Consider the following 23669-nt stretch of genomic DNA (forward strand, 5'->3'; position numbering starts at 1 on the left):
ATTTCTGCATTTACAGTACCCTGTCCATACCAGGATTTGTGAATCGGGATTCACCCAGGCACAGGCTTGATTCCGCAAAGGATTCACCAATCTGGATCAATCCCGTGTCTGGGTGAATCCCGACTGGATCAGTCCTGTTTCTGGGTGAATCCCAATTGGATCAATCCCGTGTCTGGGTGAATCCCGATTCAAGAGTCCTGGTACAAGAGGGTTTTATTGAAGCACTTGACAGTGGAAAAAAGTAAAGAGCACTAAAAGGAGAAATTCTATTTGTTGACAGTCACACAGGGTTCAGCTTAAGACATGCCATAAACATTGAAGGGAAGTACAAATGTTGCCAAACCTATGCATACTTTGAGTTTGAAGATTTTGTAGGTGCAGCCTTGATACCGAATATACTGTTTTGGACTGGTGTACTCTCTTCCGTTGTGAATGACTAGCTACACAGCTCTGGACACCCTATTTGAAATTTATCCTTCTGGAAATCCTTTCCGAAAAACCTAATTTATTGGGAACTTTGCAACACCAGAGTTTTCATTAAAGGGCAAATAGAATCCTTGTGTGTGAGCCACTGCGCAGTGCCCTCCCCTACTGTGCCAGGGCCAACACAGTTCCCTCACAAGGATTTTCTTTCAGGAAAGAGAGAAACCCATGGGGAAATATCCCCTTCTAATGAGGATCACAGAAAGAAGGGGGACAGGGCAAATTCCTCCACACACAACAAAGAGACTTATGTTGTAACTAAGCAGCGGCAATGTATGGTATGGTATGGTAATGTATGGTATGGTATGACTTGAAATATAGTGACGTTGGAATGAAGCGTCCTTGGGACGCTGATATGTTTGGATAGCTGAAAATGACTGGTAGGATTTGCGTGGCCTCTTTCATTTGAGCCTGTGAAGCAAGGTGGGGAAACAATGGGGTTTATCGGGCTACCCATCTATTGTGCCAAAGGTCAGCAGCGGTTGAGGGCTAAATTACTATGCTAGCAACTGCTACTCCTGGCCTATAGTAAGAGAAACATGGTGTGTTCACAAAGTACAACTGTTAGCGAGTTGGGCTTTAGGACCGCAGATTGCAGTACAATCAGAGACTGACTGACATTTTCTCGTCTTCAGCTCTAGTAATTCAGCTCTAGTAATTCTTCCCTCTTTCTTTGAAAATTTTTCAGCCACTACTATACTGACAATGATCTCCATACACTCTTTGGGCGCAGTTACTTCATATGACATGCCTGATGAAACTATTCACAAGGTTCAAATGAATAACTTCTCCATTCTGAGAGATTTTTACAGTCTACATGTAACACGAAATGTGTGATTTCTGATTAACAAGCATGGGAACGAAACCAAAGCCATGCTAAGGAGAGAAAAAGCAGAAGGCAAGGCAAAAGACTCACATTACCATGGTGCTTCCTTTAAAAACGCATGTGTTTAACATCATGGAACAGTTTAAGGGGAGGGCCAGTACATTATTCTCCTTGATCTGAAGGAGCAACACTTTGCTTGATCGCTTTATAAGTAGTATTTACATAATAACACCCACCCTGCACGTTGTGTGGCGCTGTGCATGGCTATCCTTACTGAAGCTCAGCTGATCTGGGTAGGCATATCTGAACATAGCGTGGTCCTGTGGGAGGCACCAGGACAAGACGTCCCCCGGGAATTCCTGCACCCTTTACACAAATCTCTTGGTCAGCCCTTCCCTCCTGACTGCCATCTTGCCAATCCTGCTGGCCCATTCACTAGAGCCAACACGTTCCCAGCTATGATGACAGTAGCTGGGGCAACAAAGTACGAAACAATGCCGGGGCAGGTTTGACCAACCAAGCCCCGCCCTCAAACAAAGGGGGCCACGCCGGAATGGCATGATTAGATTGACTTTGGCCTTTTCTTTGCCTGAAAGTAAAAACCCGCGCTAGGTACTACGGGCAGGGTCCGATGAATGGCGGCCGGGCACTCCCGTGTTTGTCCGAACCATTCGCTCCGACCAATGGAACCGGGTCGGGTGATGGCCACGCTTGCTGGCAATGAAAGAGCTGCATTCTCGTTTCCTCACACGGTAAAGACGCGGAACCAACTTTTATCGAGGCCCCCCAATCGCATACCGGTGTTTGGGTTCCTCTGTTTGAACAGTCCTGAGCACACATCCATTCCAACAGGTGGATGGCATCAAAGGTGTTAGTCCTCCCGAACCACTGATAAGGAGTTAGCCTCCAGTCCAGATATGACTTTTTACCTGGATTCCCCCTCTCTCCCCAGTTCAGCTGCATTCCTTGCTGCTTCTCAACCATGAAAAGATCATTGCAAACATGCCACTCCCCCGCAAAAGGAAAGGATTTTCTGATATTTTCATTGCTCCGACCCTTGAACCAAAACACACAGGCAGGAAGCAACCAGTCATGTCTCGTTGGTAAGAACTTATTTCAAGTAGACACTCCGATAAAGCACACATTAATTTTGTTACCGTGCTAATTGGAAGCTAAGAGGTACTCGGGCTGAAGGGATTAGCGGTGAAGCCGGGTTTGAACCCAAGTTGAGGGCAAATCGTCTGATGTTTCTGATGTATTTACAGGTCAGCATTGTGCTGTGTTAACTCAATGAGCTGGAAAAATGATGAGCGTTTTCCACACAGGTCGAATTACTGGAGTTCTAAACTGGCCCCAACTGTTAGCAGATTTTGTTCTGTAAACATGGTCCTGAGAAGCTCTTTTGAGTCTTTCCCCAGTTATCTCCAAGACAAACAGACTTTGTTAAACATCTATTAAAGCCTTTGTACGCAATGATGGCAAACCCCTGTCTTATCACCTGTCATTATCAGGGTGGAAAAAAAGGCGGGAAAATCAGGGAGTGGGCGTGGCTTTGTTTGAGTGGTGTTGAGACCGCCAACAGGTATGCATGACTTTAAAAAATGGCTTGCAGCTTTTGTTAGCCACATAAAATGTATTTCAATTACTTTATAATGGGTAGCCAAGAAGAAACTGCTTGGCCATTTCTTCAAAATGTCATTCTGAACCTGTCCAAATAAATGCCTGTAAATTGCATGTAATTACATTTCACTGGCCAAGTCATTTCCTGAACCACTCATGCCATGGTATTTTACCTGCACAACACAAGCTAGGCTATGATTGAACATCACCCTGTTTGTAAACTGGATAGTTTGAGTACTTCTTCTTGTTTCGCAAAAGTTACAAGATTGGTGAGTTAACTTATAAATTTTCATGGGAAGCTTGAGTTCCAACTTGTAAATCAAATCTAACCATATTCCATAACCCTCATGTCACAGAAAGACAGAAATCTAGGTATGCCATAATAGTTGCTCTATCCCCAAATGTAAGACAAAAGACAATCAAATGTGGGCAGGACACATGGGGATACCCGATACCTATGGGGCATCCCGATTAACTGGCCCACCCAGATTTTTCCATGATTGTTTCCATCAGTCAGTATGCAAATTCGGCTGACAAAAATCAGCACAGCACAAACTTCGACCACAATTATTGCACAGTGATCAATTTTATCCAAACCCTTGCATACTTTCTTATCCCATCTTTTACCTGACTGTCTCACCACTTCTGAGCTCCAAGGTCTCCTCTTCCTCCATGCCACCCAACCTTGTTTAGAAAGGGGGTGTGCCTGAGATGCAGGTCTGCACTGGGTGGTGACACAATGGGAGCTGGCATGGACAGGAGATCAGCTCTCCTGCTGCTTATGAGATCCAGATGCATAGATAGAAAGAGAAGGATTCAACCATACACCAAGAGGGTGACCCAACAAGGCCTCAATAGGAAAACTACCTTTGTTCAACCTACCAATCTGTAGAAACTTTGCAAAGCATGACCGACACTTGTTTCAGGCAAACAGTTTATGTTTTTATTCAAGCTCCTAATGCATAAATTAAATACAACATGCCAGAGTTATCAACCAATGATTGAATTTCATGTGTTCAAAAAGTTGTCTTTTCTGAGAACCATAGTAGAATGGTAACATCCTAACTGGCCGATATATACCCAAACCAGCTGCTGCCGCGCGGCGTGCCTGTGAAGCTGGTGTGTTACGCCAAAAGGCGGTTATACTGGCTATACAGATACAATATGTTGTGTGACATGCATTTTATCATTGTTGCATGAACACTTTTGACCTGTATTTGTCAAACCTTATCACTAACAAATTAAAGTAAACTGTTGTAAACGACGCAGCGGAGTGACCTCATATTGTAAAGAAGGGACCTTGCCCAACGACCTGCCTCAACCAGGTAAAGAAATTCTCTTCCCTTGGGGCTCCCTTCTCATTGTTAGGGAACAGGGATGGGCGTGTCTTGGTATGCAGCTTTGTTGTAGTCCTGTATCCAGGCATACAGCCACATTCTTTTTGGCTGGCTTCAAATACCTCCTGTATACTGTCAGGCTTACCTCCTTGGTACTGTGTGTGTCCCCATGATCAACAATCAAAGGATTTCAATTTGGTGTCCAATGTCTTCAGATTTACCAGTTATGTATTTAAGATTTCATAAGGATGCAAACATGCAAAGTGTTTCAATACCAGCAAACTGCCTGAATTACATGCATGCCTGAGTCATAAATGCAAGATGCAGGTACCAACCATCTTGCTTTTATGTATCATCTAACCTTGTTTTAAGATTACTGGGAGAATGCCTTTTGAGTTAATTTACATTGGAGGGCAGCACCAGTTCATTGTATGGGCAAATCTATGCAAAATTGACCAAAAATAATGTTTTATTTTCAAGGAATCGTGTGTAAAGTATACATGTATGCAATCACAAGCTTGCAACTAAAATAATTCCACATAGTTTAATAGGCATCCTGCCACTCTCTACTAAGCTTTAAATCGGGGATAAATCCCATGTCAAACTTCTGAACCTGAACTTTGTCGCTGGCATCTTGCCAAGGACGTTACCCCAGCCAAGGTGCTGATGGTCACATATGGGGAACCACTGCAGGGTTCTAGGTCCAGGGGGAGTGGCTACTACTCCCTGAGGGTCAAGCCTGCATTCCTCAGCAGCTCAGGCCGGTCAGGAGCGGTCATGTGGTCAGTTTGAGCGGGAAAAAAAGAGGAATCCTGCCCAGTGTTCATAGGAAGTCAACCATATCCCCAGGACTCTTTCAAGAATAGCACTAAACGAAAATAAACACTCGGCACAAAACACTTGGCATACAATGCAGCTGAACTACGGTGCAAATATTACGGTTGTACGTGGGATGGATCGTACAGAACGTGCTTTTTTAGGGCATGCATACGTGGCATGGGGCTTCTTGTGGTGTTATATGATACCTCGGCCGTGTCCAGCGCCCATCACAGCCCGTCCCACTACTGGAACACAGACCGCCACGAAAATTCAAACCACGCAAGCTAGCCATTTTACCGTCCTTCGCGGAGGTCTCTAGCTTTAAATTTGTAACGTAAGCCCTAAAACATAGGGTGTCGCGGATGTTTGTAGTTAAAGGAAAGAGAGATTTAAAACGAGAAAATGCGATTCAATCGCCGTCCTTGTGCGAGCAGAAATTTGGCGAAGTTTCAACGAAATGCACGTCCGATCAGAGCGCAAAGGTCAGTCGTAACTTTTCTCACAACTTACCCGTCTCGCTGCCGACGATCTTCCCTCGGCGTAACCATCCTCTTCGGCTTCCATTGATTCTACTGGACGGAATGTGGGCCAAAATAACTATTGTTTGTGGGAGTTTCACCGCATTGTTGCAGGACTTACTCGGGACAGTCGCTCGGTCCAAAGTTCTTCGGCCGCCATTATTGAAAGATTACCTGACGATTGGCAACATTCCAAAAAAATCAAAGCTCACCTTTCATTGGTTCCAACTTTGGTCGCTTCGGCTATCGACCAATCAGAGTCCAGTTTAGAAACAAGTGTTTATAGGTAGCCTTAGTACAGCTAAGTGAGTGCCTAAGAAACGCATATTATTTTATGACAAATACTTGTAGAATAGTAATTCATATTAGCATTGATAAGTCTAAACTTAAAACTGTATAGATCAAAATACAAAATGTGTCAATATGACTATTTTGAATGCTTCATTTGAAGCAGATTTTAGATAATGACTCAGGCTTTAAAGATATAAACGTATAGCCACCTACAGCAGTCTGTTTTGATCATTCACTTCACCATGGCGAAAGTACACAAACCGGTAGGTTTCGAACCAAATTGACAAAAGTTACAAGGTATTTCTCAACCATCGTCTTTGATTTTTCCGCCAATGAGCTATCATGTCTTTTAATTGAGTCATCATAGAGTTGTCGAATATCACATAAGGTACAAAATGGAGAAACCAGACGTAAATTTTCCGTTAAAAATGTTACTGTGACACTAATCTCGCTGTATATTGGGGTTAGGGTGGGAGGGGGTGGTACTTGTTGCTTCACGTTATATAGCAGTTTCTATGCTCGGTATGTCTGTCATGGAAGCTTATTCAGAAGTGTGTATTACCAGATACAGTTATGACACTATTGGGATCTCTCAAACTCTTCAACCTTTCAACCAGTGCTTTCTTCTAGAAGTTAACCTATCCAGTTTGGGATGCAAAGATTTAAAGTTCTGCACCAAAATGTATCATATGTGATGAGATAATTCATGATCCATAGGTTGTTTCTACTCAAATACATGAGTTATAACTTCACTGGTTACATGCCAGCAAGATTGTGAGTTACAGTCCAACATGAAATGAAGTGTGTATGAACAATGATCTGAGGTGTAAATTGTCTGCAAATCTTATTCTTTCAGTGTTGCTTACCCTGTGATCATGAGATCAGTCTTGGGTGATAAAAGATCCTACACCAAAACATCAAGGAATCAATAACTAGTTGTCAGAAAGAGCCATGTCTTCTTCTGACAATGTAAATGGTGCAGATGATGGAGGTACACCCACTGATGGAAAAGAGAGTGATGACAGCAGCCATCAGGCTCAAGAGAACAATGAAAGAGGTACAGACGTAGCTGCCGAGGTTGAAACTAAAAGCAAGGAGGATGACACAATCACAGAAAATTCTGCAGTGCCCAGAAATGATGACGCTGAAGCGAAAGAAACATCCACAACCAATGATTCACAAACTGCTGTTTCACCACCAGAAGCTGCAGTTGAGGAACAGGTCAAAGAGACAATGCCGTCTCCCATACCTGCAGAAGGTATGACAACTTCTGAAATAGACTCTCCAAAGGTAGAGGAACATGGAGAGGAAAAACAAGAAGAAGGCATCTCTCAGGACACAGAACAGACAAAAGATACAGACACTGGTGAACAAATAAGCAGTGCAGCAAACGAAAATGAAGCTGGTGAAAAACAGAATATAACAGTTGATACAGATGGAGGTAAATCAGCTGAAGAAATTAGTATTGAAGAAACAGATCAAGGTAATGTTGCCAATGTAGAAAGAACTGACAGTGCAGACAAAGTGGATGAGACTGCTAAAACCAGAGATGAAATTGTAGCGGAGACAAATGATGACAATGCAGCAAAAGAAGAAATGGCCACTCAAGAGATCCCAGTTAAACAGGAAGAGGAATCTGGACACCCAAAGGACCAAGAAGAGGTTGAACAAGCCATAAGTCAAACCATTAGTAAAACCATTTCTGAACATTTAGACTCTGCAAGAGGGCCAGGTACTGTGGAAGGGCAGGCACCATCTGAACAGCAAACGACAAGTACTGAAGGTCAATCAGATGTTGAAAAAGAAACTACAGCAGTCACAAGTGAAAATGCCACAGCAAAAGAAGCTGAAAGTCAGCCTGAGTCTGTAAAACCAGAAGCACACTCGGATGATATGAAGGTAAACTCCCAGGCTGATACTAGTATCACAGAGGAGAGAAAAACTGATGCTCAATCAGAGGAATCTCAAACTCAAAGACCACAGACGGGTGGAAATGAACAGAAAGAAGCAGGCGAACCTGAAAAATCAGTGTCCCCAACAACGGTTGGTAGCGAAGAACTCATAAGCGGAGCTGACGACCAGTCACGGCCACAGACTGGCGATGCAAACATTTTTCTCTCCCCATCTCAGAGTAGCATACCCATTCCCATGCAAAGTGTCAGCCCTCGACTGGAGTCTGGTTTGGACACGGCATTACCAGATGATCCCCAAACTGGTCGAGCAGAGTCGGCCATGACGGAGAGCAGCTTTTTCTCAGTGACTCCTTTTGACATGAGGCCCTACGTCCCCACCCCCACCCCAGACATCATACAAGACTACAAAATCCCCACCCCAGAGGTTGCCACAACCCCTGCCCTGAGTGAAGGAATGAGTCGGCAGCTCAGAAGAAGCTCAGAAATGTTGTCGTCCAGGGAAAGCGAACGGGCGGCCCTGGACAGTCAAGATGCCAAGAAGTTTGATCTGAGTGGAGAGGGCATTGATGAAGAGGAAGAGATAACTGAGGATAAGGTTTGTCACAGTTTCTTAAGGACTGAATTTGCTTGCTTTCTTTCTTCCAAGTTTAGCAGCCTTAATTGGTTTATTTTCACATAGTCAGCATAATGGATATACAGTCAAACCTGTATTAGCGGTCACCTTTGCATAGCGGCCACCTGCCCATAGTGGTCACTTTTTGTCGGTCCCTTGGATTTTTCCCATTGACAAAAGCATTAAGAATTAGGCTATAGCGGCCACCTGTCCAACGCGGTCTTGGCCAGACGATTTTCGGTCCCGCGAGTACAGTAACACCGCCGATAACGGTCCCGGCGCGCCGGTAGAAGCCGCATCGCCACCGCACGCCGGGTTCAAAATCTTCATTTTTTCACGCCGTTATCAAATTTATGTGGACTCAACTGGATAGGATAATAATAAAGAAAACCAGAATGTTTTATCTTTGTTAGAAAATCCATGGTTTGACGCGAAGTCAAGCATAAATTTCTTCACATGGCTTGCGTTTGGACATGATGTGGCAAAAATGTCCATGTCTGTGCATTTCGACTGGACAAATATTACTGCAGCTTTTTGAAAAATACATACCGCACATGTACCTGATGCGGTAAGTTCGCAAAATGTTTGAATGTCGGCCCAATTTCTGTTTTCCCCGGAAAATTCATCCAAAATTGTGTCCAAAACGTGCTTCGGGCTTTCGCGCGATTTGCAAAATGGCGCTGATAGTGAGCAGCACTAAGGTCAACGGAAGACACCACTGTTACGGAGGTATAACGTGCTAAATTTATTTTGCTGCAAAGTATCACTGAGGATAATTAATTTAACAAAAGCTTCAAAATAAATATAAATAACATTAATATGATGTAAAATTTGGGCTATTGCAATTTCCTGAAAACAAAAAAGCCATCAAAAGACCGACCTAAAATGTGACTTACCTATGCAATGTTTACATGTGTACTGTACGGTGAATAAATGCATCTCAGTTGGTACTGAAAACTGAGGTCAATTAATCGACCTTTTCTCCATAGCGGCCACCTGTCCATAGCGGCCAGTTTTCGCCAGTCCCTTGAGTGACCGCTATAGACAGGTTTGACTGTAGTTGTAAGAAATGACAGCTTGCTTTATATGTTTACACCACAACCTTATTTTGCATCCATGTATGGGGTGTCACTTTGATGATAACTTTTAAAGAAATAGCCTGCCCATGTGTTTAGTATGATGGGCTGTTACAATACAATAAAATTACTACAGGAATCTTTTGTACTTGTGTTTAATAAAATTTAGTGTAAACCTAAGTATTCTCATATTAATGATTATTTGAAGATTGGTTTAGCTTTAAAATCCTTGTCAGAGGTTTTTATAACAAATGGCAAACTGTTCAGCTTCTCTTGTAATAAAGAATTGACCTATTCATTTCTGTTTTCAGCACTATGTTTCGCCTGAGCCGTCGGAGGTGTTCACCACAGCTGTGAGTGAGGAGACGATACAGGAGGCCATGGGGAGACAGCACCATCAGATGGGGGAGGGGGTGCTGGGCATGTGGGGGCACCTGTCCAAGCAACCGTTCGGAGATGTCATCGGGACCAAGTCTCTAGAGCAGTAAGTTTATAACTGCCAGGGTTACATTTTGCTCTCTGCACTGAAAGACATTGAAGAAATTCATCTTTTCCCTTGCAGTCACTGATAGACCTTGATGGGAAGTGATGTTTTTGAGGTGATTTAAACTAATCTCAAAGCAGATCTATCAGTGGCAAGGCCACTTAATGGATATTGGTTGGCCCTTTGGATACTGCCTTGCCACCGATAGATCTGCTTAGAGATTAGTTTAAATCACCTCAAAAACATCACTTCCCATCGAGGTCTATCACGATTTAAACTACCCAATTACATGAGCTGCTCAGGATGATCTTTTTCTAATGACAAAGCCTATTCCAAGCAATCACTCATCAGTTTCAGTTTATTAAAATCAACTTGCATGTCACAATGGTGCTACACACATGTTCATGTAAGACATAACAGGTGGTTTTAGCACCTTTCAGAACTCAATCTTAAATTTTCATCCTTTCAGTTACTACAGGGGAATCCAGTGTGCCAAAGATGGGAAGTTTGAAGACGCTCTTGTGGCGTTTTCCAAGGCCATCAACCTCCGACCACAGGACGCCGATGCTTACGTTCAGCGGGGTGAAATCTACTTATGGATGTGCGACTTCCAGTCTGCCATCTTGAACTACAAGAAGGCGTGCACCATCCGAATCAACTCTTCGGAGCTGTACTCCAGGCTTGCCTTTATTTACTACTTCCAGGTAAGCTTGTGTACATGTCTCCCAGAACTATAGCAGATTCCCATCAAATGTTCTGTTTTGGATTTGAATACACTATATCACAGTAAACTAATGTTGTTGTATTTCCTTGTTTGTATTTTTTCAGGGTCAGACATTTTTCGACCAACAGTTGTATGCAGAGGCTCTGGAATCTTTCACTAGAGCGGCTGAGATAAGACCAGATGTCATAGGGTACCACACCAGAAGGTACAAACAAAATGTGTTCATTCCTATCTAGCAAGACAAAATTATAGTTTGGACAACATTCACATTTTAGTGCCTTGATTTCGGCTCGACGAAATGGGGTCTTCAGGGGATAGAAGGAGATGATGGTAAAAAGTTTACTTACTGCCTCCTCCCAAACGTTTCAAATGGAATAGCCTTAAAGTTTTGACATCTTGAACTCTGTAAATTTTGAACAGTTTTTCTTAGCTTTTTGTTGATTATGATCCTTACTGCTACCTCCATGACAGTGTTGCATGTCTGGCTGCCCTGCATCGCTATGGGGAGTGTCTGGCACTCGTCAATCAAAGACTGGAGGAGGAACGTGACAACGCTGATCTGTACGTCATGAGAGCAAGGCTGCACGAGCTCTTCAGAAATGTAAGACTTCAGAAAAATTCTTACATCGTCTCTTCTCCATTTTGAGATATAGTAATGCCTCTAGCACCTTCCTTTCAAACTGCAGAATGAAAGCACAATTCTAAATAAGTCTGACCTTCAAAGTTTGTACCCTGCAAGTGCTGTTTGGTTCTTTCACGTCATCACTCACCCATACTCACTCATGTGCATGTATTAAGCCAATGTTTCCTCATTCATGCTGCTTGAGAAACACTCACTAAGCTTAACAGGTAAGCAGGTGTTTGCAGATGGTGATGCAAGTCAGGGCTGACTTTCTGTAACCTCTAAGCCTTGTAATAAGAGGTAATTGAAAGCAAAAGATACTTCAAATTCGTCTCTTTTAATCAATATGATCAGCTTCATATGACATGCCTTTATCAAATAGATTTCACTTTTGAAATTGGTATGTTTTGTTTCATTTAATGTTTAAGCTGAGGCTTTACTCTGTTTTACACATCATCTTTCATACATCTTCTCCATCCCCCAGTCTACCCTGTGTTACTATGACGTGAAGGACGCCCTGTCCCTGGATCCTGAGCAGCCTGAGGCCCAGGCTATGTTCACAAAGCTGGAGAAGAAGGCGGAGGACTACCACAACCACGCCTGTCAGCTGTCCATCAATGGCAAGAGCAATGAGGCCCTGCAGAAAATCTCCATGGCGATAGAGACTAACCCCTCCATCCCAGAGTTCCATGTCCTGAGGTTTGTGTCCTTTGAGTTTTAAGTTTGCCCTCCAGAATCTCCTCTCTGAGATCTCTGTTTTGTTCCCTTCATCAGAGGCCTGACTTTTGGACACTCATAGCAAACTGATAGTTTGTGTAACACAAACTCCGCTGGCCCTTATAGCTCCTTACCGCAGATGCTGGGCCAGCCACTATAGCGCGAATCAATCAGGCTAGGAACCTGACAACAGTGGGTAGAACATAGTCCCAGTAACTCTTGGTCTCATAGTATGATACATTCATAGTCCAGTCATTTTTCCTTAACCTTCCTACAGTAGTCATGTTTCTTACCTGTTTCACTACTAACAATACAGAGGAGCCACCCACCGTCGTCTGGGTGACTTCAACTCAGCCATCGATGACTACCTCCTGGCCCTGGACAAGACTGACCACAACGAGCAGGACCCTACGTACATGGAGGGGCAGCGACAACTGCTCCTGACATACAACGACTTCGCCGTGGAGTGTTTCCAGAAGGGGTTCTACGACGAGGCTATAATACTGTTGAACAAGGCTATCAAGGGAGAAAAGAGGGAGAAAGGCCTGTACATTAATAGAGGAGGTGAGGGAATTAATGAAAGTTTATGTCAACATGTTTCAGATAGTTTGTTTTATCATCTCAACAAGTAAGAAAGAGATGACCTCTGCCCTTTGATACAACACACTAGCTTCACAGGTGTGGCTAGATATAGATCAATCTATCAGTCTGGTCTTACTACCAATGAATTTTAAACTGGTGTGTCAGTTTAACTGTTTTGGGACACAAACTTAGCAGATAAACAAAAGATTTGGACCTTCATGCAGGTTGCAATGATGTATTCCTTCTGTGCTTTTCTAAATTTTCTTTGTTTGTTCCAGATTGTTTCTTCAGACAGGGTGATCTCCACTTTGCCCTGGCTGACTATCACCAGGCCCTGGAGCTGGACCCTGAGGACTGGGCGGTCAGGTCAAGGATAGCCGTGGTCCACAGCGAGTTCGGCGTGCTGGACTATGAAGAAAGGAACTACCAGGTAATTAGGTTTTCAAGAATTCTTAAAACTTATCTCTGTCATTGATAACAACTGTGCATGCATGAATTTCTCCCTGAAAAAGTAAGAAATTTTACTCCCTTGAACAGACAGATCTAACAACAACATTGTGACAATGCCAATAAACAAGTCATACATGTATGTCATTCACTCTATGGTGCTGTGAGCCTCCGTAAAGTAGGAAAATATGTCATAATTATAATGTAAATGTAAAAAATATTGGCATATTTTGTAGAAATTCTTGATGAAAATCGATTTAGTTTTGTTTGACAATGTTACTTTCTTCACCTTGCAGGAGTCAGAGACTCGTTTCAGTCTTGCCATTCAGAACAACCCCAAGGTCGCACGTTTCTACGTCTACAGGGCACGGGCCAGGTACATGATGGAGGTGAGAACTTTTCTTCAGATCAGGGCTCTCCTGGCTTTTCATGTTCTTTTGTGCCTGGTTGGCATTTTGCTAATCAGAAAAGGCAAAATTGACATATTCATCGGCTAAGTCAAAACCTTGATTACTACCTAATGCTTATCAGTCTCAAAATCACATCAAATATGATCATTCTTGCATTGAATCATGATAGCAAATCAAGGCTACCAGAGATAGCAGACTTCACTCCTTCAAAGAGCAATCAGTAACAAACAGAAACTACACAGTCACTCAGAAATATGCACAGACAGACAGTTGTTCCAAAAGCAGTACTTCACTCCCTTGATGGTGAAGTAAAATGACAGAACTTTATTGCTGAACAGTAAGACTATGTACTAACTGAGCACTTTGTATTTTGATCCATTCCTTCAGAACATACGCGGAGCACGAGAAGACATCCTGATGTCGTTGCACCTGGACCCTAGCAGCGACGAGATCCTGTCCATCCTGTCGCGCCTGTTCCCGGGGAAGAGCGTGGGGGAGGTGATGAAGAGCAAAGCTGCGAAAGCCGCCAAGCTGACGCTGGACCAGATGCTGTACATGGCTGCTGCTCCGTCACACAGACTGCCTCCTGTGGACAGGTATCTTCTTCTCTCATCTCACTTTTAAGTTATTAGCAGTAAGGTAAATGGGGCACAATATGTACTTCTGGATATAACCTTATGACATATGTATTACCTCACCATTACTACGATTTCTTTTTTTCATTCATGGTTTTGTGTTAGTATTCAGTTGTTATTGTGTAATGTTAAAACTAATGGTTACATTCTTTGTAAAGTCAATAAAGATAAGCATTACAAGGCTCAGTTTTGAACAAAATTATCCCAGGCAGAGGAGATTTTAAAAAGGAACATTCCGTGATTGTACTTTCTGAGACTGTAATCTCAAGTAAAAGAAGAAGGCCATCTTGACACAGAGTAGTCTTCACTAACTTAGCTTTCCTTGTTCTGGTCATACTAAGAATGGAAAGATGCTGTGGCTTATATTTAGTAACATTTGTACATGTATGAGAACATCTTTTGACATGTTGTTTTGATTCTCTTCAACAGAAGCCACTCTGCACCTGAGCTGTCTCTGGCTGTTGACTCATCAGACGACACAACAGACAAGGGTGTACAGGTGTCTGAGGAACCTTATGTACTGAAAGATATGCCAAAGAAGAAGAAGTCCCTTGTCAAAGGCCCCTTCCCTGGCACAAAAGTCAAGAGGCCCCCCATCCTCCCTGACCTGAAAATGTGCATGGAAGAGAGAGACTTTCACTTGCAGATAGCAAAAGGCAAGAAGAAGGTATGTGGCAGCAGATTCATCTATTTTTGCAGTAACTTAATTATGCAGTAGGAAGGTGAAAGGAGGTTTTGGCATTGTTTCAGTTCGCAGTTGCAAGTCTCATGCAGTACAGGAGTAATGAAACAAGATATATCTTTACAATGTTATAATTTCATGGAGGAAAGATGCTGGAAAAATATGACCGCAACCGCTGTGAACATTTCGAAATTTACTGTTGATATGAGAAGGTACGCCAAAAAGCAATTACTCAAACAACTGGATATGATTTTGGAAACGGTCAGACGTTTCAAGTAGCATCCACTACTTTTCGTCAGTGACTGTGAGCAAGATCAGTTGAACAGCAGGTTTATAACCACGAACTAGCCTTAGAGGCTGACAACACACTAGCAGACAGAACCAAGTTATCTGTGGACCAAATATGCAAGCTGCTAGACCTCTGCCTGGGGTGCACATACTTCACTTACAAAGGACAATTCTTCCAACAACTGCACGGCTGTGCTATGGGCTCACCAGTTTCGCCCATCGTGGTAAACCTGTACATGGAGAAATTTGAGAACAAAGCCCTCAGTACTTTCAAGGACACTCCCCCGGCCAACTGGTTCCGTTATGTAGATGACACTTGGTGCAGACTAAAGAAGAGAGTAGCTGATGATTTCTTTGAACATATCAACCAGATAGATGACAACATCAAGTTCACACAGGAGTCCAGTCAAGATAATATGCTCCCTTTCCTAGACACCAAAACCATCATAGAGAAGGATGGTCGCCTCCAGTTCGAAGTATACAGGAAGCCGACCCATACCAATCAGTATCTGGCCTTTGATTCTCACCACCCTTTGGAACACAAACTGGCAGTTATAAAAACTCTCTTTCATCGGGCAGACAACATCATCACCTCAGACACGGCCAAAACAGACGAACATAGACACCTCCGAGGTGCCCTGGGCAAATGTGGCTACCAAAGATGGACTTTCAACAAAGCCCTCAAACCGTCTGACCAGTCCAAGAAAACGTCTAAGTGTACACCGTTGACCAACAGAAACAAGGCCAACATCACTATTCCATATGTACAAGGAGTGTCCGAAAAACTCCGACGGATCTTCCAAAACTTCAACATTGCCACCAACTTCAAACCTCAATCAACTCTCAGACAAAGACTGGTACATCCTAAAGACCGACCCCGCAAAGGCAGCAAGGCCGATGTCATCTACAGACTCAAATGTGAAAAACCCAACTGCAACAACACTTATATCGGAGAGACCAGCCGATCACTTAATGAAAGGTACAAAGAACATTGCGCTAACCGCTACTCCTCGGCCATTTTCCACCACCTAAAACACAACCAGGGGCACTCGTTCAATCTCGAATCCACTGATATCCTTGACCGCGAACCCCGCTGGTTCGAACGTGGAGTATTAGGGAGGCAATATATGAGAGGATATACAATCCAACCCTCAACAGGAAAGGAGGGCTAAGGGTGGAACTGTCTGGCACTTGGGACATAGCCTTGGGGGCAAACCAGCTTTAGCTCCTATATTAAAACAATAGGAGCTATTGTCCCCTTTTACTTCAACCTTGTCTTGAGTTGTCTAATTCGCTTTCTATTGGACTATCTGAAAATTTGTCTTCTCCTTATTATGTTGAGCCCATAAGTATGGGCTCAACATATTGTATTTGTCTGGTTCTTCTTCTTCTTCTTCTTCTTCTTCTCCTCCTCCTGACAAATCTTCAAATGGCTTCTACTCCGCCATTTCTTACCCAACCGACCTGAAATTTGGCATGGAGGTAAAGATGGTGAATACCCCCAGACCCTTTTTTAATCGGTTTGAAACAGGCCTTAAAATCATTTTTATGGAGGTTTTTTGGGGCATTTTTAGGCAATTTCTATATTTTTGGCTCCTGTGCCCTGGTATTACAAGCAAATGGCCTGGAATTCGGCACAAGGGTGCCTGGAACATGTCCCTACAGGACTTTAATCACATTTCTGGTGTACATCACTTCAAAATGCTTCGTATGGGGGACTTTTGGACCCATTTTCGGACCAAAAACGGGTCAAAAGTGCTGTCCCCGTTCCATGTTCTATCTAAGAATCCATGTTCTACATAAGGTTCCGGGCGTTCCATTTGCTGCTGGCCAAAGAACATGAGTTCTTTTCTGGTTACCTGAGGTCATGTTGCAGGTAAACACGCAAGTCCTTTGCAGTAAGAAGCTCTTGGCGTCTCGCAGAACTTGTAGTAGGGGTGGCGCAGAGCCCGAAATTTGTTCTCCGGCCCCGTCAAAACCGAAAAATGCGCCAAATTCAAGGCGTACGATCTGATACATAACGGTCAAAAATCGCTTATATTTTTATACCAGTAGTTCTTAACTCAATATCTGTGAAAGATTTACTAAAATACCGTCAACCATAAGCGAGAAATCGCCCATCGGGTTACGCGCGTTTCGCCCGCGGGAGCAGGTGCACCCGCTTCCCGGTCACGCACTTGGGGAGGGCCGGTGTTCAGGAATTATCGGTCCCCCCGGGAAAATCGGTCCCCCTCCTGCCATTGGTCCATATTTGAGACTGGTGGGCGTGGCCTAAAAGTACGAAGGCCCACAACAACATAGGCTGTAACATAACAATTCTACACTGTCGACATTGTCGACAAATAATGTCCCCTCATAGGAAAGTTGAAGCAATCTTCCTCTGGTCTACTTCGGACCCTAATTTTCAACTTAAAGACGAATCTATGAAAATTGATATAAACGTTTCAAAGGGTTTTGGCCATTGTGGGATTTCATCTGAAGGGGACACATTTTCCCGGGATAGCCGGGATTTTCGGTCCCCTCATTTGAAAGTCCACAACGTCTCTTCTGATGTATTTGGAAACCTCTATTTGAAATTGAAGACGCTTCTCTGAAGACCTAACACATCTATAAACGTTTCAGATGCAGAAAGTCTCAGTATTTGGCCATTGAGGGGATTTCAGGTAAAGGGGACACATTTTCCCGGGCTGGGGTTAAGCCGGGATTTTCAGTCCCCAAGTAGGAAAGTCAACAACGTCTCTTCTGATGCACTTGGAAACCTGTTTTTTTTTTAACTTGAAGGAGCTTCTCTGAAGACCTGACACAACTATAAACATTTCAAAAGCAAAAAGTCTCATCATTTTGCCATTGAGGAGATTTCAGGTAAAGGGGACACATTTTCCCGGGCCAGGGTAGCCGGGATTTTCGGTCCCCTCATTTGAAAGTCAACATTTTGTCTTCTCTTGAACCTGGGCGCTTGTTTTTCAACTCGAAGACGCTTCTATGAAGATATGACACAACTATCAACGTTTCGAAAACAAAAAGTCTCAGCATTTGGCCATTGAGGAGATTTTAGGTAAAGGGGACACATTTTCCCGGGCCGGGATAGCCGGGATTTTCGGTCCCCAAGTAGGAAAGTCAACAACGTCTCTTCTGATGCAATTAAAAACCTGTTTTGCAACTTGAAGAAGCTTCTCTGAAGACCTGACACAACTATAAATGTTTCAAAGGCAAAAAGTCTCAGCATTTGGCCATTGAGGGGATTTCAGGTAAAGGGGACATATTTTCCCGGGCCGAGGTTAAGCCGGTATTTTCGGTCCCCTCATAGGAAAGTCAACAACGTCTCTTCTGATGCACTTGAAAACCTGTTTTTCAACTTGAAGGCGCTTCTCTGAAGACCCAACACAACTATAAACGTTTCGAAAGCAAAAAGTCTCAGCAATTGGCCATTGAGGGGATTTTAGGTAAAGGGGACACATTTTTCCTGGCTGGGGTTAAGCCGGGATTTTCGGTCCCCTCATAAGAAAGTCAACAACGTCTCTTCTCATTCACTTGGAAACCTGTTTTCAACTTGATGACGCTTCTCTGAAGACTTGATACATCTATAAACGTTTCTAAAGCAAAAAAAATATAGTTTTGTCAAGTCTTCAGGGAAGCGTCTTCAAGCATCTTCGCGATTTGCTATGAGGGGACCGAAAATCCCGGCCCGGGAAAATGTGTCCCCTTTACCTGAAATCCCCTCAATTGCCAAATGCTAAGACTTTTTGTTTTTGAAACGTTTATAGTTGTGTTAGGTCTTCAGAGAAGCGTCTACAAGTTGAAAAACAGGTTTCCAAGTCCATTATAAGAGACGTTGTTGACTTTTCCATAAGGGGACCGAAAATCCCGGCTTAACACCGGCCCGGGAAAATGTGTCCCCTTTACCCGAAATTCTCTCAATGGACAAATGCTGAGACTTTCTGCTTTTCAAACGTTTATAGTTGTGTCATATCTTCATAGAAGCGTCTTCCTTTTGAAAAACAGGCTTCCAAGTCCATCAGAAGAGACGTTGTTGACTTTCTCATTAGGGGACCGAAAATCCCGGCTTAACCCCGGCCCGGGAAAATGTGCCCCCTTTACCTGAAATCCCCTCAATGGACAAATGCTGAGACTTTTTGCTTTTGAAACGTTTATAGTTGTGTTAGGTCTTTAGAGAAGCGTCTTCAAGTTGACAAACAAGTTTCCAAGTCCATCATATGAAGCGTTGTTGACTTTGCTATGAGGGGACCGAAAATCCCGGCTAGATCTACCCCGGGAAAATGTGTCCCCTTACCCTGAAATCCCCTCAATGGCCAAGTTCTGAAACTTTTCGCTTTGAAACCTTTATAGTTGTGTTAAATCGTCAGATAAGCGCCTTCAAGTTGACAAAGAAGCTTCCAAGTTCATCAGAAGAAGCGTTGTTGACTTTTCTATGAGGGGACCGAAAATCCCGCCTAGATCTACCCCGGGAAAATGAGTCCCCTTCCCCTGAATTCCCTCAATGGACAAATGCAGAGACTGTTGCCCTTGAAACGTTTATATTTTTGTGTTAAGAGCATCAACTCAAGTTAAAGTAATTTAAAAATAAAGTATTTTTCCAAATGCATCACTACTAGGAGAAGAGTTGTTGACTTTCCTATGAGGGGACTGGAAATCCTGGCTACCCCGGGAAAATGTGTCCCTGCAATGGCCAAAAACTGATACTTTTTGTTGATGAAACGTTCATATTTGTGTTTGTGGACAATGTCCGTCCCACCTTCTTACAATTCATACATTTGGCAGTAAGTATTCAATTCAAAGACAGTGTTTGTGGATGATATCTATGCTTTGGCCTTGTGGGCCTTCGTACTTTTTAGGCCACGCCCACCATGGATTGGGGACCGATTTTCCTGGGGGACCGATAATTCCTGAACACCGGCTTCGCGCCGATCCAAATACGGATCGTTACGTCACTCGTAAACAAGAAAACTAGTCGCCAACTTGTAGCCAGCATTACGAGCTACAAAATGATGTAAGTGGTCAGCTTGTGCGACTTCCATTGGTGAAAATATTCACATTTTAATTTTTCAAATCGAAATTACGGAGGGAGGCACCCCTTTAAACAAATTTTAGGCATTGGTATCGTTGGAAAATTCAAGAGATTGTCGTTATTTTGGTACCAAATTCGCATATATTCGAGCCATGGTGGGCTCCGTAATCGGCTGATACTTTTAAAATTGCGAGCCAGTTTTGGGAAGGAAGCAAGATGGTGGACGGCGGCCGGTCGCTACTGACCGCTGTAGTTCGGAGCCGATTACGTCGGCATCGGGCCAAAATACGGACACTTCTACCACCCAAATGCCAGGTAATGTATTTTTCCAAGTCTTTACGTAGTTTTATGTGGGTTTTGGGTTATTTTCATGTCAAATTTGGCCGCATGATTATCGGTAAACATTGTTGTTTTTGTATGCCGCATGGTAGCTCAAATAATTTGAATTTGCCGTTTTAATACGCGGATTTTCATGCCAGTGGTTGCTATGATTACTATTAATCATTTTCAACGCCCTATGGATGCATTTGGTTCCTGTTTTTTTTTGCTAGTGCCCTAATCTAAACTTAAAATGCAGAAAACTGTACTTGCTATCCTCACCTTCTTCTGCTGTCACTGCTAGGGGGAGGGGGGCGGCGGGGATGCCCAGCTGCCCTCTACTCGAGTCGTAGTTTCCGTTGTAATTTATTTTATGAGTAGAAGTATAAACCTCACTTAACAGAATTATGCTGGTCTGTTATTTAAAGTTTATTAAGTTGTTACATTTATAATGAATGATAGCCTTTATTATTGTATGCAATTACCAGTACTACTTAGTATATATGTATGGTAGCCAATGGAGGAAATAAAGTACCTAAGTATCCAAGTTTCATATTTATCTCATCATAGATTGTTTGAAATGTGTGTCTGCCATGAATGTATTATATAGTTTGAATTTCAACAGACGTTTTCTCTTTTGACACAGGAATGAAGAGAGTGAAGAGGAGGAAAGTGATGAAGAACCAACAGAACTGCCAGTGAACTAGAAGACGAGACTAGATATTTTTGCCGTAAATAACTTTGTAGTTTTGGTACATAACGAAAGAGAACTTCAGTAACTTCTACCCTTGTAGTGATCAGCATGTGTGTCTTGGTTATCTCAGCTGGATAGAGAAACCATACAAAAAGTAGATTTAGCTTTTGTAGTTGATTCAACTGTAGAAATAGTTCCAGACCAGAGAAGCAATGGCCACCTGTTCCATGATCCAGTTGTCTGATTCCCGTAAAATTGAAATGTAATACATGTACAATAAATACATGTACTTTGCCACTCAACTGCCCTGCAACAAGAAACGAAAGTCCTGCAGTGAAAAAAGGGGAAGAAATGAAATGAATGCTGGATATTGAATTGTCGGACCAATATTGCAGATTGTACAAAGAATGATATCAGTGTGTACAAATGTAAATATATAGCATTGGGTAATACATGTAGTTCAATATTTCTGGATCAGATTATATTTTTGAGGCTAGATTTGAAATCAGCATGTGTCTAAACCTCTGTGTACCAAGTTTTTTTTTCTTTTATCTTCAAGTATAAGGAAGATATGCAAGTTGCATATTTAATTAGCGGATGCACATCTTATTACCTCAGGAAATCAATTATTCATCATAATTAATAATTTCTGAAGCAGATATATAGATTTTATGGCCATATTTAGATTCAGCATGTTACAAAACCCATGTATGCCAAGTTGTTTCCTTGTATATTGTACGGTTACAGAGATATTGCAATCTTGCATATTTAAGATGTCCTGTGCCCATGTCCATTTTTCCCACTTTTGGTGATATTTTGAGATGAGAAATCTACATAAACGATGAAGTCAAAGCTACAAGCTAATATCATTGTAAATAAAGAGAATGCAGCTTATTTGGTGCTTCTATTGTGAATTATTACTGAGTTATGACAGTTTAACGGTTTTTACGGATTCTGGAGAATTTGAGGACTAATTCTCATACATTTGAATGGCCGTAACTCGCTAACGGTATGTCCGATTTTGTTGAAACAAAAACCATTCTGTTTCTTTCACAAATACCTATCAGATGAAGTTTAAAAAAATATGAAGAGTTTGAAATTTTTGTTTTTGCACGGGTGATTCTGGAACAGTCAATTTATGCATCGGGAGGGAGATTGGCAAAGTATGATGCTCTCGCAAATGTTGCCTTCCAACATGCAGTTAATATTTCGACTTGCCCAGGAGTTAATTTGGGACAGCCCACTTCTTGCATGAGGAGGAGTATGGGCGAAACATGCTGAATTTGCTCTTAAAGCAAATGACGGCCAGTCTAGTTTGCATATCAATTCTTAGTTCGTGGTTATAAACCTGCTGTTCAACTGATCTTGCTCACAGTCACTGACGAAAAGTAGTGGATGCTACTTGAAACGTCTGACCGTTTCCAAAATCATATCCAGTTGTTTGAGTAATTGCTTTTTGGCGTATCTTATTACCTGGATGTCTAATCTTCATCGAGATATGAGAAGGTATTTCTGAACTACGTGACTGTAATGTACATCAACATACAAACTGTTCATGTAATATCACATTGAATTCTTTCCTTTTTCTTTCAGATCACTATTGGGCTGAAGAAAGTCTTGAAGGAGAGGAAGTCCCTGAAGTACAAGGGTTCACGTTTGAGACGTCTTCCTCCCCCAACGAGGACCAAGAGTGCAGAGAGCAAGGAACCCTCCGTGTCCCAGTGGAGAAATATACAGCCAAAGGTCGGACTGGGCCTACTAGATGGATGAAAAAATTGTACAAAAAGAACAGGAAGTTGATTGAACAGTTATAAAGAGATTTGTTTTGTATAGTTGTACAGGTTCAGATTTAAAACCTCAAACATTTGATGATGAACTATATAGAAATCTGTTTTTGATGAAAAAGATGCCTGAATTGCCATTAATTGCATGGTACATGTTTGTGGGGTCTTCCCAGCTGCTACAGTCTCTAATGTACAGGATACCATGTAACTGAGCTTAATGAATCGAGCATTCAAAATGCTGATGCAAAACAATGCCCAGCACAGATACTTTTCACTGCTACTTATAATTTTCAACAAGGAAAAGACAGATTTGAGTGACATATGAATATTTGAGAAATTCAATGTAAATAGAATAATTTTATACACTGTACCTTGTCATATGTAATTGCCAAATACCTCTACCATCACCCCTAATAGGATGAAATATTAAGATGATCATTTAGTTTTTAGACACATGACTATATAATAGCTGCTTTCACTAGGTGTCATTCATAATGTGAATATTACAGGCTTTAAGCCAAGTGCTGGAAAGTACTTTCAGTTACAGCATATATCATATGTGTATAATTGTATATTGTGGTTGTCTATTAGATAAGGACCATTTTCAATGGCATGCTGTTGCTTACAATTTACATTGAATAAAATTTCACTTCTACAAGTCATGTGTCATGTTGGTTGTGTTACACAGTACCTCACCTGGTAAAGTCAGCTCACACTTAATATATACATTGTACTTATGTTATATCCTAGTATCTTTAAA

At 42.4% G+C, this 23669-nt stretch overlaps 2 protein-coding genes and 1 long non-coding RNA gene across 7 annotated transcripts in view; 2 read left to right on the forward strand and 1 right to left on the reverse strand.

Moving 5' to 3' along the window:
* The window catches only part of LOC136442430 (nucleolar and coiled-body phosphoprotein 1-like), a 20628-nt gene extending 14849 nt beyond the window's left edge, over positions 1 to 5779 (reverse strand). The window contains exon 1 of one of the 2 annotated variants that reach the window (XM_066439283.1): positions 5596 to 5779. In XM_066439283.1, coding sequence (XP_066295380.1) covers positions 5596 to 5649 — 54 coding nt within the window. In that variant the 5' untranslated portion in view covers positions 5650 to 5779. Of the gene's footprint in view, positions 1 to 1545; positions 1749 to 5595 lie in introns of those variants that run through there. The other variant, XM_066439282.1, reaches the window with a different exon arrangement.
* On the forward strand, positions 4837 to 23567 carry LOC136442429 (uncharacterized). Of its 4 annotated transcripts, none has more exons than XM_066439280.1 (13): positions 4837 to 5567; positions 6751 to 8402; positions 9808 to 9980; positions 10450 to 10684; positions 10809 to 10909; positions 11176 to 11305; positions 11811 to 12025; positions 12360 to 12607; positions 12904 to 13055; positions 13369 to 13461; positions 13870 to 14078; positions 14547 to 14784; positions 22719 to 23567. In XM_066439280.1, exons 2-13 carry the CDS (start codon positions 6846 to 6848, stop codon positions 22893 to 22895), a joined length of 3528 nt encoding a protein of 1175 aa, XP_066295377.1. In that variant the 5' UTR covers positions 4837 to 5567; positions 6751 to 6845; the 3' UTR covers positions 22896 to 23567. The 4 variants fall into 4 exon arrangements, with proteins under 4 accessions (XP_066295377.1, XP_066295374.1, XP_066295376.1 ...); XM_066439277.1 differs by lacking the exon at positions 4837 to 5567 and adding an exon at positions 6072 to 6191; XM_066439279.1 differs by lacking the exon at positions 4837 to 5567 and adding an exon at positions 6088 to 6157.
* Positions 19310 to 22019, forward strand: LOC136442437 (uncharacterized). Its single transcript, XR_010757005.1, has 2 exons — positions 19310 to 20428; positions 21078 to 22019. It is a non-coding gene; the product is annotated as an uncharacterized lncRNA (long non-coding RNA).
* Positions 23568 to 23669: the final 102 nt, after the last annotated feature.

This window comes from Branchiostoma lanceolatum, chromosome 9 (genome assembly GCF_035083965.1).
Source record: "Branchiostoma lanceolatum isolate klBraLanc5 chromosome 9, klBraLanc5.hap2, whole genome shotgun sequence".
Classification (NCBI taxonomy): domain Eukaryota; kingdom Metazoa; phylum Chordata; class Leptocardii; order Amphioxiformes; family Branchiostomatidae; genus Branchiostoma; species Branchiostoma lanceolatum.

Bases quoted from the DNA above. Each gene is read 5' to 3' on its own strand.
- LOC136442429 (XM_066439280.1), top strand. From the start codon at position 6,846: ATGTCTTCTTCTGACAATGTAAATGGTGCAGATGATGGAGGTACACCC. The intron at 11,306-11,810 runs GTAAGACTTCAG...TCCATCCCCCAG, and splicing joins TGCACGAGCTCTTCAGAAAT to TCTACCCTGTGTTACTATGA. The intron at 14,079-14,546 runs GTATCTTCTTCT...TCTCTTCAACAG, and splicing joins AGACTGCCTCCTGTGGACAG to AAGCCACTCTGCACCTGAGC.